Here is a 16,497-nt window from a genome sequence, read left to right as displayed (position 1 = left end):
CTTCAACCTTTCAGATGAAAGATCCTTAATGTAGTTTCTACCACCGCCAAAAGAGAGAAAGACAAGGCCTCAAGGATAGACGGTTCTTCCAATCCATAGTTCTAAGCCAGCTACAGCAGCAGCTGACATTTCTAAAACTGGTAACCTCATTTCCATGAGAGGCGCCAAGCAGGCAAGAGAGGCACTTTTTAATTAGGTCTGAGAAAATTTCCAAACAAGACATGTATAAGGGTTTGAGACAAATGTGACCACAAAAACGTACTTTTTTTTTTTTCTATTTTATTGTAAAAAAAATTTGATTTGTTTAAATTTTTAAACATACAGGCAGAATTGTTTAATACTCCCCATTAACACTGTTAATTCTAACAAACTGAAGCAGAAATTCAAAAAATTAACAGCCACAATAGATTTTATTTACAACGGAACTTTTTTTTTTATAAGATATTTACAAGACGACCGATTTTACACATTAGAAATGGTATCAAAAGTATGCATTACAGACAACTATGTGTCAAATGGCCATAAAACAAGGCTGAAGAATACAGACAAGCTTTAAATTTTTTTTTTAAGATTTTATTTTTACACTAGCTTAAACTTGGTTAAAGAAAGCAAGGTTTGAACGGTTCTATTAGGGAATTGCAGGGTCTTCCATTGCAGATTGAATTTCACAGTGTTGTACCCCATATTGGGAGAAATAAGACTATTTTTCCACACTAACACTCACTGAAAATTTAACTTTGTACTTCCCTACTCCCGGCCGGCCCACCCACCCGCCCACCCCCATCTGTAGCTGATGACTGCTGGATAGATGTATATTAAAGAGGATCATTTATAAAACCTGTCTGCCTTTCTGGATGGCAGCATGAAAAAGAGTTTAAAAACCGGCTTTGCACTGGGAGCTAGGGCCAGTGGGACTTTAGTCTGAGGTCAGGCAGCTACCAGCAGATACCTCTCAGAGCTGGCTGTCACTGGGACTCAAAAAGTGTTCTGACCCCTGAAAAGCCACTAACGCAGGGTATAACCAGAATGCTAAACCCGCTCGATGCAGACCTGAAAGAGACAACATCAAGGAAAGAAACAAGGCTCAAGCTAATATTTGCCCATTTAACATTTTGGCTCCTAATTGCACAGAAATCCATTAAGGACACACGCTATCATGCGAAAGCAGGACACCCAAGAACAGCCTTATTTAAAAAAAAAAAAATGCAGTGCATAGCCCTAATTATGCAGTTTATGTGGTACCAGGGCCCATGCTTCTAGAGATTCCCCCTTTTATGTGGGTTTCGGACCCTCTTCCAAACACCATTATTGTAGGAACCCTAGCATAACCCACTGCTGTGTCGCGAGAATCAGCCTCTCTTCCAAATTGCATAAGAATACACCCCAGCTCTCGGGAAAAAGAAAAAAAAAAACCACCACGTTTTGTATTTGTGCATTACTATTAATAGCTGTTTGAACCAAAGCAAGGAGAGAAGATTGCTGGCCTTAGACAAGACCACAAACTCAAAAGGAACAATCAGAGGGGATCATTTCTTCCCTGGCCCACTAACATCTTCGGAAATGAAGTTAGCTCCTCCCTCCAACCGCACACCTGTCAGTGGTAGGACAATAACTGTGGAGCAATCAGACAGGCAAGCATTGTGAACAAGAGTAACAGGCCTCTCTTTAGAGACCAAACATTCCTGCTTTGACTCCAGTCCATGGTGAAGCCCGAAAGGCGATTGAGAATGTGTCGTCCAAATTAAACAAAAACACACAACTCAGCTCAAGACTTCAGTACTAGTTACACCTATAGCAGAGCATTTGGCATCACCCATTAGTGTAGTACAGCAACGAAGGCTAGTTTCGTAAAGGAAGCAAATTACTAGAGCTAAAGCATAGGTACCATTCTAATTTTCTCTAGCCAATCCAAGCGTTTTACAAGATACATGAGTTGCCAGCCAGTGCTGTCCTTAAACATTTAAATAAAAATGAACCACAATTGTGCGTCTCGAATTCTGTTTTCACAAACAAAAATGTTTAAAAAACCCTTCACCCCCATCTATCTAGAACATGGCTTAGCTGCTGGCAAACAGTCTCATCTGCAGAAGCATTTTCGCACTGGTATTCGAGGGCAGTCTCGCTACAGAATATGCGCAGCTATCCGATTTCTGACACAGGTAACTAACCGGGTGCGTCTTGCGGCGACAATGGGATGCAGTGCTCAATCCAGCCGCACTCGGTGAGACACGTCATGGTCAGAACCGTCTGCCAGCCTCTCAGGGTATTCATGAAGTTAGTTTCACCCGTTTATTAAAAAAAAAACAAAAAAACAATCCTATCTAGCACAACACAGGCACTGTATTGGAAGCCTGACCTGTCAGGCAAGAGGAAGTCGCAGCCAAATCTACTATCCTCTTAGATGGGTTCTTTTCATCACAGAGTTTCAAAGTGACAGTGTGACAAGCTTGGCCTAACTCTGCCTGCTGGTCCCATCTGCGAGTTCTCGCTGCTGAACGTCTTTCTAAGAAAATAAACATCAGCTTCCGAAAGGTGACGGGCACCACACACTGAGCCAACACACAGGCATCACCCATGGGGACTCGCAGATGGGACAGGTCGCAAGGCAGGCCTGTTTTTAGGCTTCCCAACCTCCACAAGGCCTCTTATGAAGTGTAGTGGCCACAGCAGCTGATGAAGCTCAGGCAGAGAGCAAAAGGTGTCTCTTAGCTTCCAGCCCTGCTGTTCCAGCATAAAGCTTGAGAACTTGCTGATAAGGAAAGCGGGAGCGGGGGGAGAAATAAATAAACCACAGTTAATCAGCCAGGTAAAGAGTTTTTGTGAAAAACAGGAAAAATACAGAGGCATGGAGAAAAACATCAGTGAATAAGAATATCCACGAGGATAAAGATTCATGGGACCGAATAACAAACAGTTCCTCGCCGCCCGTTGCCAATGGCGCGCTACGCCCATCGCAACGCTACCCGCGCAGCTACTTTCTGCATGTTCGGTGAGGCGTCTGCTTCTTCTGCATCTCCAGCCGACAGCGGCTTCGTTCGTCCAGCCACGGCAGCTCAAAGTTCCTGTCAAACAGGGAAAAAGGCCTTGATCCACGATGAAAACACCCAGTTCAGAACAGAGGGAGGTTTATTTTGAATGAGACGCTGTAGCTGAATTACTGCCCGCACCCCCCAAACAATATTGGATAATTAATCATAATTAGAGTTTATTTATTGTAATCTTTGCATCAGTCGATTTCCAAGCACTTTACAAAGGGAAGCCTAGAGAAGTGTAGTGATTTGCCCAAGGTCACCCAGCCATTGGTCTAGACCCTTGGTCTTCCGAGTCCTCGCCCAGTGCTCTACCCTTCAGGGCCACTGCCTTCCCCATCAGATGAGGGTGCAAATCCGTACAGGACCAGCCTTCAGCATGACGACCAAAGCGCCTGCCCGCCTATTGTTATTCCCTATGGAAGTATTGCAGGCCTGCGATGGGCGTCCTGCTCCCATACGGTGTTGGATTCTGCACTGTTGATTCTAAAGCCTCAGAGTAGGGTGGGAGCAATCTTGTAAGGCCTGGGAATCTGAGCAACTGTTTCTACAAGACTTCCTTCGGGCCCCTCTCCTCCAGCACGCACGGCTATCCTCTGTCCGGGTAGCTGGGAATTGACAGCATCTTCCACATTTAATGCTGCACTAGGCCAGCCACTGGGGCGAGTTCTGTGCTGATCTGGCCTCACACAGCACAGTAGTCAAGGACTGACAGCACGTTGCCTACAGACCTTTACCACTGGGCTGTCACTTTGCTTCCCACTCCACCTAAGCTGAGTACACATCCAATCAGTGTAACTGAGCTACTGCCCCTCCTGCATGACCCTTTCAGGGCTGTTTAGAGACTAGCCCGGTGGCTGTGTGGGTTCTACTAAATGCCACTTCCAAAAGCATGGTCCAGCTTCCTTGCTGGATTCACTTTAGAAGAGCCCTGTCTGAAACTTACAAGTGAGAAATACTTACTGTGGAGTTAGTTTTGGTAACGGTCGGCCAAATGCTACAACAGGCAAGTAGGGGGTAATCAGCAAGCTTTCAACTATCAGGAGAAAAACACAACGGAAGAACGTTACTCAGCCGCACAGCTTATTGGTACGCATGGCTAGGTTAAAGCTACAGACCGGCTGATTTAGAGCAAGTGCTCCCCACCCCCTTCCCCCAAACCTGTCTGATAAGGAACTCACCATCATCTGGCTCAGGGAAAAATGAGGTAACTTCAGGCTCAGATTCCTGGATTCCTTTCTTTTTATACATTCTGAGCTGCAGTCGCTGTAGAATTCTTTGTTCCCTGATCCTCTGAATATCCCACCTGGAAAACGTAAAACAAGCCCCAGACAGTTAAAAATCCTTATTCAGTAAACAATACTTGGTACTTCTTTGAGCTCCTTGGATGGATGGCCGTAGAGCACTTCCCTAATGTCCACTGATTAGGCCTTGTGACTAGGTATCTGCTCCATCTGCAGCCACCATCATTATTCTAAGGCTGAGATAACGGAGAACACACGCACACCGAGTGGCATGCAAGGGCTTCTCCTCCTGGAAGTTTTTCCTGTTCTCAGATCCATGCAAGTTTCCTGCTGACAGATGCTGGTGCATGAACAGGAGATGGCCAAGCTGGCTTCTGAGTACAATGCAGGGAAGAATCCTAGAATATCAGGGTTGGAAGGGACCTCAGGAGGTCATCTAGTCCAACCCCCTGCTCAAAGCAGGGCCAATCCCCAGACAGATTTTTACCCCAGTTCCCTAAGTGGCCCCCTCAAGGATTGAGCTCACAACCCTGGGTTTAGCAGGCCAATGCTCAAACCACTGAGCTATCCCTTCGCCCCCCCTCCCCCAATATACTGGCTGGGGGGATGCACTAGATGACCTCTTGGGTCTAGTCCACCTCTAATATCTATGATCCCACATTGCTTATGATTGTCCTTACAAACACAGAGTTCACAGATGGAAAGGCCAGGAGGGACCATTCTGATCATCTAGCCAAACAGGCCAGAATATTTCACCCAGCAGTTCCTGCATTAAGCTCAATAACTTGTGGTTCCACAAGAGCATCTTTGAGAAAGACACCCCGTCGTGATGGAGACTCCAAGTGTTCGAAAATGTAACAACATCCCTGGAAAGCTGCTCTGATGGTTCAGTTACCCCCTCTGAAAAACCTGCAACTCATTCCCAGTTTGAATTTTGTTTTTAACTTCAAATTCCAACCACTGGATCTAGCTTTGCCTCTGCCTGCTAGGAGATGAGAGAGGGTGTGGAAGTTGCCTGAAGACCACATTCGAGTCTCATCTCTCAACCACCTCTTTGATAAGCTAACTAGACCAAATTCCACACGTCTCTCATCGTGTCTGCCAGCCCCCAGGTCACTCTTGGGCTCTTCCCTGAGCCCTACAGTGACTGAACAGAGGAGGTGGAGTTTAATAGAAGAGAAACACACTAAGAAGTAGAACAAAAAGCTCCTGCTCCACAAACTTCTAATGCCCGGCATCCTTCCTCTTCACTTGTCGGAGCACGTCTGACTCCAACTCATTTTAGAGAAGCCCTGGAGCGCCAGAGGCCACAAAAGCCACTACTGCAATATTCAGGGGGGGAGAATTTTTGCCCTTACCTTTTCCTTCTCTTCTCATCCAGCTCCAGCTTCGCGTGCCTTTTGGCAAATACACTGTCGTCTAGATTCTGGGAAGATAAGAGCAGATGTTAGCCCTCTCCTCCCCCACAACAGGCATGTGCTTGTTCATTCACCTGCTGCAATCCACTTTCCCTGCAACGAAGGGAAGAGCTGCAGAGTGACTGTAATTGCAACACAAACAGCCACAGGACGGTACAAATCCAAATTCTGCGGTGAGTCACCTCTCAGCGGCCACACCCAGTTGTAAAACTACAGCAATTATTTACTCAAACAGTTTAATAATAGTCAAGAGTTTCCAAGGTTTTACCATGATTTAATATCAGCTCGGCAAGGAGGACTGCTCATGCAAAGGTAGGAGATTCCTGGCCCAGCCAGGAAAACTAGTATCTCCCTATTGATCAAACTGTACTAATGGCCTCACAGACACAAGCTGGAAGTTTGAGCTTTAAAACAGACCATGGATCAATGGTAAAATGGGTATTTTTGTTACATCTACAAGTTGTACACACGCAGGCTCACAGCAATTTATTCTCTTTGGTCTCCTTCACCAAAACCATGAATTGACTATGTACCTCCAAGAGATCTGAAGGATTTGAGTCTCTCAGGGGCTCCACAGCATGGTCCCTCCATGAAGGAACTGTGGAAGGAAACAAGAGTTAACATGGGTCAGTGTTTTCACAGGCCAGAAGGGACCTAATATATAACACAGGGCACAGTATTTCATCCAGTCACCACACTACTCTCCCAGAGCTGGGAACAGAACCCAGGAATCCTGATTCCCAGTTCCCTGCTGAAACCACTAGAAAACACGGCCCTTCGTTCTGCACAGATGCTTCTGTGCAAAAAGAGCAACTCACCATCAGTCAATCTGCTAAAAATGGAAACTCTGCTTCCTTACCGTGAGGAAATGTTTAATTCGATCATAGCCTGTAATATATGTACTCATCATTTGCAAGCTTGATTTATGTAGCCTGCTCTGAGCAGAACATGTCAGATCCCCAGTGATCCAGGAACTGGGAACAAAGTTCACCTTTAAGAGAAACCAAACAATTGTATTCTAAAGAAGGGATCAGTTTGGTACAACACACATGCTTAGACTAGAGAGTTTCAAACATAATTTAGTGCCAGATCTGTTCCTTTTTTACATGCTAACCCCAAGCACCATAAATCCGTGTGGGGAGAAAACCCATCAACAGAACAGCGCTCGTTTTAAAGCGGTCGCTGTTTAAAAGGATCAGAGAGGAGCTGTGTTTAGACAGAAGGAAAGAATTGGGGCTAGATGTTCAGCTGGCCTCAACCCAGCCTTCCATGTCATGCATGCACATTTATTAGGGTTTGTGTTTTCCACATCCAAGTGCGAAACCAGGTGCACGTGCAAACTGAGAGGCCTCTCTAAGTATTGCTGCTTACTCTTTAAGGGCCATTGCGTGGAGACTCCCTTCTCTTTACATATCAGGGTTATTTTATCATCAAAGCAGCTAGTTGTTGCTAGGGAACCGGGGGAAGAAAGCAAATGGGGAAGTGGATTTTCAGCTTGTTTGCCTGACGAGTATTTACGCTGTGACCCATTCTATCCCTGATGCAAAATCAGGAACTTGCCCTCTCCCAAGACACCCCCAATCTTTGCCGCTTTGCCAGGAGAGCTTTCAAACAGATCTCAACCCTGGGATCATGAAGTAGTTCCACAAAGCTAACCCAGTTTTTGGCTGTTAGACACTCAACAAGATTTAGAGGCAGGAGAACATGGGCCTCACATTAATCCCTTCTCCTTACAAATCCCCTCACTGGTCCGTTGTCCTGATTTTCACAAGTGGCAGAATTCTGTGAAATTCACCACCACCACAGCACAACCAAGAGACAATTTCTCAGCGACGAACAGCAAGCTGCTTCCCAATTTCACAGAAACGGGCGTGGAAGTGGCCATGTAAACAAAGAGGCTTAAAAGGCAGCCCCGTGAACTGGCCTTGTTCAAATCATCTCTGCCTTGTAGGTCAGTGCACGTCAGCCCCCAGGCCTGCCTCAGCACAGGGCGAGTTCAAAGCATGGATGGTCAACTTGTGCTTCCTGACTTCTGTGCACTGAAATCAGATCCTCAAGGTCACTTCACACTAGCTGGTGTCTGGTTATTTCTTGTTTCAGGACAGGGAGGGGAGATGCCACACAAGTTTGGCACACTTGACCAGCAGCTACTGCCAATGCCAACAGTAGACTAGACTTAGATTTGCTCTCTAATCCAGCTTGTGCGAATGTCTGGTCTGGCCGCAGGCCACCTTACCCTCCAACAGGCAAGAGACAGGTTCCCGAGACAGGATTTGAATTTTGAAGTGATGGGAAGGCAGAGAGCAGTTGGGGGGGGTGGCAGAGTCAAGGTAAAATACATTAGAAAACACCCCTCCCCCTCAAGTCATGGGACAAGAGCAGCTGCCTGCTCACAAGCATTGCCTGTCCACACACCTCGCTGGGCAGCAGACCCCGCTGCTCCCGGACCTCCTCTAGACAACGGCTCTGAGGAGAGTTGTATATATATTGCCTGCAAAGCGCAACGCAGGCTGGGATTGTGGGATCTTAGTGAGCAGCAGACAACACTTCTGTGCAGCTGCAGAAGATGGCTGGAAACTAAAGGAAGGGGGATCAGCGAGCAGGGGGCCCAAGGGAGTTCACTTTGACACCCTGACTGGTTTCTGTCCCAGGGATCGTGTGGGTCACCAAGAGATTCCTTCTGCCTGCCCAGCCATGAGGCAGCAACTCGATGTGTCGACTGTGACAGCATGGCCTGGTGCGTGCTCGTGAGGGCAAGGAAGAAGGGAGTTCACCTTGCAGTCAGAGGCGTGGGTTGCACTGGCCATTCCTCCTATAAACATCCTACTGTGAGCCCTCGTGTAGACAGGGCTCTTACAGCTGCTGGCTTTTGTTGCCATTGCATTGGGCAGCGCTGCTCAGAGAAGGCCTAGGAAACATGGCGATTAAGATGCCAGCAGCGATCAGTGCCTGGTGCCCACCAGCATTCCTGCTGGAGCCGAAAAGTGGCAGTAACGGGGGAAGCTTTTAGAAAAAAATCCCAGCGTAGACAAGGCCAGAGTGAAGGCCCCTTTACATAACTGTCACATTAGAGGTCTCAGAGCTGAAGAGTGTTTGTTTTTTTTAAGTGAAAAGAAAACCAGGGACAATCTACATCCCGAGATACACTTGGCCTTCACAGGATCACGTAAGCACTATGCAAAACACAGACAGAGCCACTCTTGGGTTTACAGAAACCAACTGTGGCTTTAGATCTCCTTCCACAGCTGCTAGTGTGTTACTAGCAAAACCCTCCAGCAACCAGGGAATGACAGAGCACTGCTTTCGGGCAATTCCACCTATTTTCACGTTTGCCGAGCATCTGTTCAATAGGAGGGTAACACTTCAGGTGGCAAGCACGTGTGTCAGACTGACCACTACGCAGCTACGAGCAAGTTTTGTATCGCTTACTTGCTACAGTCTCCTCCTTCTTTGGAGAGGGTTCTCGTAACGGCAACGGTGACGGGGGAGGTTGATGCCAACGACACAAGTACATTTCGGTAGTTGAAAGGTACGGCAGATCTTCTGTCTCGCTGGGGAAACTTTTATCCCTGGGGTGGGCACTGGGACTTTTCAATGGGGTGGATGGTTTTAAGGGAGTGTCCACTAGCGATCTGGCTTTTTCTGGAGTCTCTTGACTCCTCAGTTCACGTTTGCAAACAGTTTCGGATAAAGAGCTACTCGGCTCCTCTTTCACTGGAGAGTGTTTCAGAGTTTTACTCTTGACTTTTGAAAATTCGGCCACCAGCTTTTTAACTGGAGTTTTCCTCTCTGCACTTCCGAATGCCGACTTCCTGTTAAAGAAGGGAGAGAGTTTAGCAGCATATTTGGCTAGCCTATCGCAAGAGCAGCCTACTCATTTTCCCAGGGTCTGTATTTTTATTGTGTGTGCCATAAAGCGAATGCTAGTTGTCCCGTAACCATAGATTTACATTCAATGTATGTCCCTTTGCAGAGATCAGGCAGCAGAGTTTGTAAGAGAGGCAACCGAAGGCTGAGGGGTTTTATTTCCAGAAGACTGGTGTATTGTGCTCCCTGAGGCTACTGTGCTATGCAAGATGTAACCTTCCAATGGTAGCCCCTTACAGACTGTGTTGCAATACAGCAATCCAGATTCCAGAGACATGGATAACTGGGAAAGAGCTGCAAAGTGCCTGCTACCCACACATTGCCAGACATGGGTTAAAGGGACACTCCCAACTGGTGAGAAGGTCACTGATCTATTTTATGAGACAGCATCCTTAAAAAACAAAAAAAGTATGTCTTAAAAAGAAATGTGCGGGGTTTCCCTATTCCCTTGATAACTAGAGGGGTCCACCCAAAAGACCCTTCAAGAGCAACATCAAACAAATGCCTCCTCCCCACCCACTTCCCATACACACCTGCCTGCTCCCTCATTAGGTTCAGCTTTGCTGTTATAGCAAACACCCTCTCGCAGGGCCTGGAGAAGAGCATACTTGTGAGCTTCCCCCGATCAATGCATGAGTGATGAGAGACAGTGTGGTCTAGTGGCTAAGACCCTGGACTGGGAGCCGGGAGACCTGGAGTCTAGTCCAGGCTCTGCCACTGGAATGCTGCACATCCTTGGGCAAGTCATGTCACCTCTGTGCCTCAGTTTCCCCTCCTTACCTTAGGCACTCAGATACTGTGAACACAGTCTAAAAACGCAGACATACTAGACTAGAATGTGCTCATATTAGTGCATGAGACAAGTGAAATGGACCATTAAGAACAGAGTTAAACTGTCAAATGCACAAATTAACAAGATGGGGGAGAGGAGAACAAGAACAGTTTGAGAGAGAGAAAAATCCGATTTTCAAGGTGCCAGTGTCCTCTTAAAAAAGGAAGGGCATTTTGGGACATAAATGTGAACTTGGGAGCAATAAGTGACCCAAAAAAAACATTGCCACGCAAAGTTACAAACTTCTTGGACAAAAAAATGGGCAAACCCATTTGGTAAAGGAGGCAAATTCACTCCTTGTCATCTCCTCGGGATGGAAGAATGCCTTTTATTTCAAGCTAACATTACTCAGATAACTCAAAGGAGCAAATCCACAAGTGGGCTGTCCTAAGTTATCCCTGACTTACGAAATCCAGGCATATTCTTTGTTCTGCATCTAATATGGACGGTACTTGCGGTTTGGTATTTGAACATGTATGTTAACACCTAGCTCTTCTTTAGTGCTTTTCAGCAGTAGATCTTACAGCACTTTAGAAAGGAGGTTGGGATCATTATCCCCATTTTACAGATGGGGAAACTGAGGCACAGAGCAGAGACAAGACTTGCCCAAGGTCACCCAACAGGCCAGTGTCTTATTTGTCAGGCTTCTTGGTATCTGCCAGTCAAACCCTTACATGAAAAGCTGACAGGAGTTAAGGGTAGGAGAAATAGCATTAAAGCTGACCGCTACAATGAGCTTTTATACAAGTGATGTGACTGACAGCAGATGGGTCTACACACACTCACAGGCCCCACTGATGCATGGCAAGCCCTTATGAAGAATAAGGTGGTGAAGGGGTCCTGTACCTTTTATGTCCCTTTCCATTTCTTCCATATGAGAAGTGTTTCGGAGGCAGGGGCTGGGACGTGTCCAAGAGATCCTGCTGGCATTCAATCTGTAGTTTCTCAGACGCTTCGGATTCAGCCTTCTCTTCGGTTTCATACCCTTGAAAAATCCTGTGTTTCTCTCTCTCATTATCCTTCTTCACCAGCTGCATCCTCCTTTCCATGCGCTCAATCCGAGCTAGGAGCTGAAAGAGGAACAAAGGCCAACACTTATGCTTTAGCCGGCATTCTTTCATCAGAAAAGAATTGCATCAAGTCCAGTTTGATTTAATCAAATAAAGACACCCCTAACTTATTTTCTTCACACCACACCTGTTCTGGTATTTGTGCCTGGCTGTCCACCACCTCTGAGCTATAATTACAATCTTTCTCCAAATTGTACAGACAACAAGACATCACAGAGAGGAAGAAGTTCCAAAGAGACTTTATTTCAGTACTGTCATTTGTCTCAGGCTGTACTCCCATGGTTTTCTCAACACAGGTTTCAAGGAAAATGATCAGTACGAACTTCACCTCTAGAAGCTGGGAAGATGGCTGTGGAGTGATCAGATGAATTAGAAATGCTCAAGACACATTTCTGATCCCGATTATAAAGTTGGAAATCCTGAGGCCACACCTCTCACTTTAGAGTGAAAATTACAGCCTCAGGTTGATTTAATATTTCAGACTCACTAAGGCACAGCACAATTTTAAATAATTCAACTCCCCTCCCAAAGTTACAGAGGGGAGAAATCAGGGACAGCTACATGGGGAGAAGGGCAAAAGGAACAGGGTTGTAATAAGAGACCTTTACAAATGAGAAAGTGTTTAGAAGTAAAATTTTCAGAAGCACCTAAGTAACTCTAGAGCCTCAATTCTATTGATTTTCAATGGGACTTAGGCACTTTTACAAATTGTTACGTGTTCTGTTTATCCACAAGAAATCCGGACATCACAGCTCCAAAACCACCACATTTTTGCATTCAAAACTCCATAAAATATTCACTTGTAATTTGACTTATTGCTTCCCCTTGTTCCCCAACCAACTCCATCGGACGATCCCAGAAGGGAACAAAGGTCTACAAATCGTTCCAACTGACAGATATGGCGCAAACTTTGAGAGCACCCAAAACTGCACATCACCTCCACATTCAACTAGGCCATGTAATTGGGTCTGAAGAATATCAATTTAAAATAGATTTTAAAAAAAGACAAGAAAGAGGCTTACCAAAGCCTCTGATTAAAATGCAGTAGGGATTTATAATTCAGATAGATCTGTAATTGTGTACGCAATGCATTCCAGAGATCCACCTCTTCATCCAGGTGCTTTTAAAAAGCACATGTTAAGTGAGAGACACACAAGCTACAGTGACTTTCAGTAGGTCCTGCAGTCCCAAATCAGGCTGGGGGCGTGTGTACACGTGTGAGAGAGAACGCCACCTTTAACCTTCACACAGTCCCACAGAATTGAATCATATGGTCACAATGCACCAAGAAAATGAATTGTAAACTTTCCTCCCTTCAAGTTTTTAAATCAGCTTCATTACAAGAGAGAAAACAAATTCAGTGGTGTCCTTAATTCAACCCCTGCTTTGCCTAGGTACTGCAGTTAGGGGACGTAGCCTCCAGAATGGATTATGCATCTGCAGACAGCAGAAGAGACCAGAGGGTCAGAGAGAACTAACTCAAATGTGCTTGTCTCTCTGTTTGACTCACAGGCTTATCACACATGGCTTGTGTGTTCTATTTCCTTGATTTTTTTTAAACCCTCACAGGAGAATCCCACGTGTCAAAACTCCCATCACACCCTTTGACTGCAGTACAGCAGCTGCTACCTCCATGTTGGTTCACTTTACTCAGCTCAACACCAGGAGAGGTTTTGACAATGCCTTGCATCTCAGATCCTATCCCACCTTGCAGTCAGCATATGCTAGTAAAATACTGCCTGCTGGCTCATGCCATTCCTTTGGAAAGCAAGGAAAATAATCCCCCCCATACTGGATGTGCAGCCCTTTGAAGATTTTTGCAAAAAAACCAAACCAGAACACCCTTCCTGTAGGGGGACAATTATAGGATGGGGAAGAAATTTATTTTTAGGTTGCTGCAGGCATGCAGATTATGGACAGGATAGTGAGGCCAATAGACTCTGTGACATTTTAAGGGAATGGAGAACTATTTATGGGTTTGCACTGAGAAATCTGCACCAAATCGGATAGTTTTAAATAACTCCTGCTTGCAGGGAAAAAGCTAACAAATATTCATTTGGTTCTGATCTAGTGGGGCTTTCCAAATCTATTCCCCTGTGCCCCATGAATATCTCCAGGAGATCTTAGTGTGTGTGTGTGGGGGGGGGAAGGGGGCCACCACTGCTTCACAATTAACCTTCCCCCTAGACGTGCATCTGACTAAGGGGCAAACCCTGCATTAGTACAGCTCTGCAAGTGGGCCAGGCTTCCATGCGCCTATCAGCAAAGCAGGTCAGCAGTATCCTAGTCTGGACACTGGCCAGGTTGTTTCTGTACATTGCCTCAGTACGTGTGAAACATTTAAAGGAGGAGGAGGAACTGAGGCTGGTCTCATTATAGCACAAGGGGGTGGAGAGTGGGAGGCTCCCTGGAGAGGAGCAAAGAGGAGGGAAAGAATTTGCTCTGGGAAGGGGGGAGTGTGTTATCCATTTGTAGTAATTAAAACGGCAGCAATTAAAGGGCCCGCTGTGCTCTCCTGCCCTGCCACCCAGATGGCTCGCTGCAGCCCTGTTTTACTTCTGCTACCTCCATTCTCCTCCATGCCAAGCATATGTAACAGCTCCAGGCCGGGCCCCTTTAATTTAACCCTTCACAAACTATATCGCTCCAGCCTTAACCCGATCATAATCCCTGATGGGCTCCTTTAAATTAACCCTTTCCTTGCCCTGTCCTTTTCTAATCTCAGTCCTATGGCAACCGGACCCCAGCCCTTTAACCCTTACCATACTATGGCCCTTCTCCCCTTCTCACAGTCCCAGAGGCACATTAACCCTTTGGTTGCCAATGCCCCTCCCCCCACTCATTGACAGTTACTATCCCCTTGAGTGTCCTCGGCCCGGCCCGCTGCCCGTTAACCCTTTGGTGACAACGCCCCTCTTGTCCATTAACCCCTCAGGTGCCGTGTGCCCACAGCCCCACCGCCCATTAACCCCTTGTCTCCTGCCCGCTGCTTTGCCTATTAACCCCTTCGTTACAGTGCGCCTCTTGCCCATTAACCCCTCGGGTGCCGTGTCCCCCCCCCCCCATTAACCCCTTGTCTCCTGGCCCGCTTCCCTTTCCCATTAACCCCTCGGGTGCCGTGCCCCCCCCATTAACCCCTTGTCTCCTGGCCCGCTTCCCTTTCCCATTAACCCCTCGGGTGCCGTGTCCCCCCCCCCCCATTAACCCCTTGTCTCCTGGCCCGCTCCCCTTTCCCATTAACCCCTCACGTACCGTGTCCCTCTCGGCCTTGAGCTCCTCGATCTCCTTCTCCTTGGCCTGCAGTTGCTGCTGCTGCTGCTCGATCAGGTCCAGCTGGAGCAGGAGGATCTGCTTGAGGCAGGCCGCCTGGTTCGAGGAGCCCCCGCCGGCCCCCATGGGGCTCTTCCGCACGCCGCCCTTCCACTTGCTCTCCGAGGCCGAGGCGGCCGCTGCGGGAGGCGGCTGGCCCGGCTCCGCGGTGGCCGAGGCCGGCGGGGCCGGGGGCGGCGCGCTGGCCGCGGCCGGGCAGCCCTTGTCCTTCGCCGCCACCTGGGAGGCGGTGTGTCCGGGCAGCACCGCCTGGTACTTGGGCCTGCTGCTGGCATCCCCCACGCCGGCCTGCTTGCTGCTGGCCGGGGGGCAGGGCAGGGGCACCAGGCCGCCCCAGCTCTCCTCCTGCTGCCCGGGCGCCCCGGCCGCCGCCGGCACGCTGCCCCCGCCGCCGCCGCTGCCCCCGCCGCGGCCCTTGTGTCCCCCCAGCGGGGGCGGCTCCTTGGGCTTGCGGGGCGGCTGGCGGTGGAGCGGGGCGGCCTCCCCGGGCGGCTCCTCCTCCGGGCCCGGCTCCAGCGCCAGCCCCGGCCTCTCGTAGTCCAGCCTGTCCGCGTTCAGCGCCGTGGCCGCGGCCGCCTTGAAGACGGTGGATCTCATGGTCATGGCGCGGCCTCAGCGCCGCTCCCGGCCCGGGCCAGCTGCGGGACGAGGCCCCGGCCGCTACCGCCCGGCGCCATGGGCAGGCGGCGACCAGGAGCGCGGGGCCGGGCGGACGGCGCTGTCCATGCGGCGGGGGAGCCGGGCTAGCGGGCGGCCTCCTGCGGGCTCATCCCCGCCCCAGGGCGCAGGCCCCGGCCAGGGGCTCCCCCGGGGAGGGGCGGACACACGGAGCCTCCGCCGGGCTGGGGCGCCCCCTGCTGCGGGGGCGGATACGGCGGGTGGCCCGGCCCGGGTGGAGCCCGGTGTCCCCCCCCGGTGCCCCCCGCTGGGAGGGGCCGATCCCGGGTGTCCCCCCCCCGCTGCCCCCCGCTGGGAGGGGCCGATCCCGGGTGCCCCCCCCCGGTGCCCCCCGCTGGGAGGGGCCGATCCCGGGTGCCCCCCCCGCTGCCCCCCGCTGGGAGGGGCCGATCCCGGGTGCCCCCCCCCGGTGCCCCCCGCTGGGAGGGGCCGGTCCCGGGTGCCCCCCCCGCTGCCCCCCGCTGGGAGGGGCCGGTCCCGGGTCCCCTGCTAGGGGAGGATAGTGGGTCTCCCGGGGCCCCCCCGGGCTGGCTCCCCCTGCCGGCGGGCCGGGCCGGGCCCCTCTCTCGGCCGGGCCGGCGGCTCCGTGTCTCAGCGGCCGCCGAGCGCCTCCATTTTCCCTCCGGCTCTCGGCGGCGCGCGGGGCCGCGGTGGGGGGGTGCGCGCGGGGCGGCCGCGAGTCGCGCTCCTCCGCCGGGCCCCCCGCTCCCGGCCCCGCCTTCGCCGCCCCCCGCGCGCTCGGTGCCGCCGCCGCCGCCGCTCGGGCCCCGCTGCTCTTCGGTGCCTTTAAACCAGCCTCCCCCTGCTCTGCGCCCGGCGCATGCGCCGGCAACGGGGTGGGGGCGTGAGGAGCGGAGGGGGAGAAAGTGAGGGGAAGGGGCAGGGGGTACATGGGGGCAGAGGGGAGGGGCAGAGAGGGGAGAGTACATGGGGGAGGGGGCAGGGGGTACATGGGAGGGGGAAGAGAGGGATATGTGGGGGTACATGGGAGTAGAGGGGAGGGGTACATGGGGAGGGGCAGGAGATACA

The 16,497-nt window shown here is 50.2% G+C and overlaps 1 protein-coding gene across 1 annotated transcript; it reads right to left on the bottom strand.

Annotated features, from left to right (window-relative positions):
• Nucleotides 1–391: 391 nt before the first annotated feature.
• Nucleotides 392–15,705, bottom strand: MSL1 (MSL complex subunit 1). The gene is made up of 8 exons (XM_054014198.1): nucleotides 14,713–15,705; nucleotides 11,237–11,460; nucleotides 9,121–9,503; nucleotides 6,225–6,289; nucleotides 5,632–5,699; nucleotides 4,211–4,335; nucleotides 3,993–4,065; nucleotides 392–3,062 (listed from the first exon to the last, which is right to left on the bottom strand). The coding sequence occupies exons 1-8, from the start codon at nucleotides 15,391–15,393 to the stop codon at nucleotides 2,972–2,974; spliced, it is 1,710 nt and encodes a 569-aa protein (XP_053870173.1). The 5' UTR covers nucleotides 15,394–15,705; the 3' UTR covers nucleotides 392–2,971.
• Nucleotides 15,706–16,497: the final 792 nt, after the last annotated feature.

This window comes from Malaclemys terrapin, chromosome 25, assembly GCF_027887155.1.
Source record: "Malaclemys terrapin pileata isolate rMalTer1 chromosome 25, rMalTer1.hap1, whole genome shotgun sequence".
Taxonomy (NCBI): Eukaryota; Metazoa; Chordata; order Testudines; family Emydidae; genus Malaclemys; species Malaclemys terrapin.
The sequence above is the reverse complement of the archived record's forward strand: the minus strand, read 5'-3'. Positions and strand labels throughout refer to the sequence as shown.

Coding starts and splice junctions, on each gene's coding strand:
- MSL1 (XM_054014198.1), bottom strand. CDS start 15,393: ATGACCATGAGATCCACCGTCTTCAAGGCGGCCGCGGCCACGGCGCTG. Junction 9,504..11,236: donor AATGGAAAGGGACATAAAAG/GTACAGGACCCC, acceptor CTTCTTTAACAG/GAAGTCGGCATTCGGAAGTG. Junction 6,290..9,120: donor GAAGGAGGAGACTGTAGCAA/GTAAGCGATACA, acceptor TTCCTTCCACAG/TTCCTTCATGGAGGGACCAT.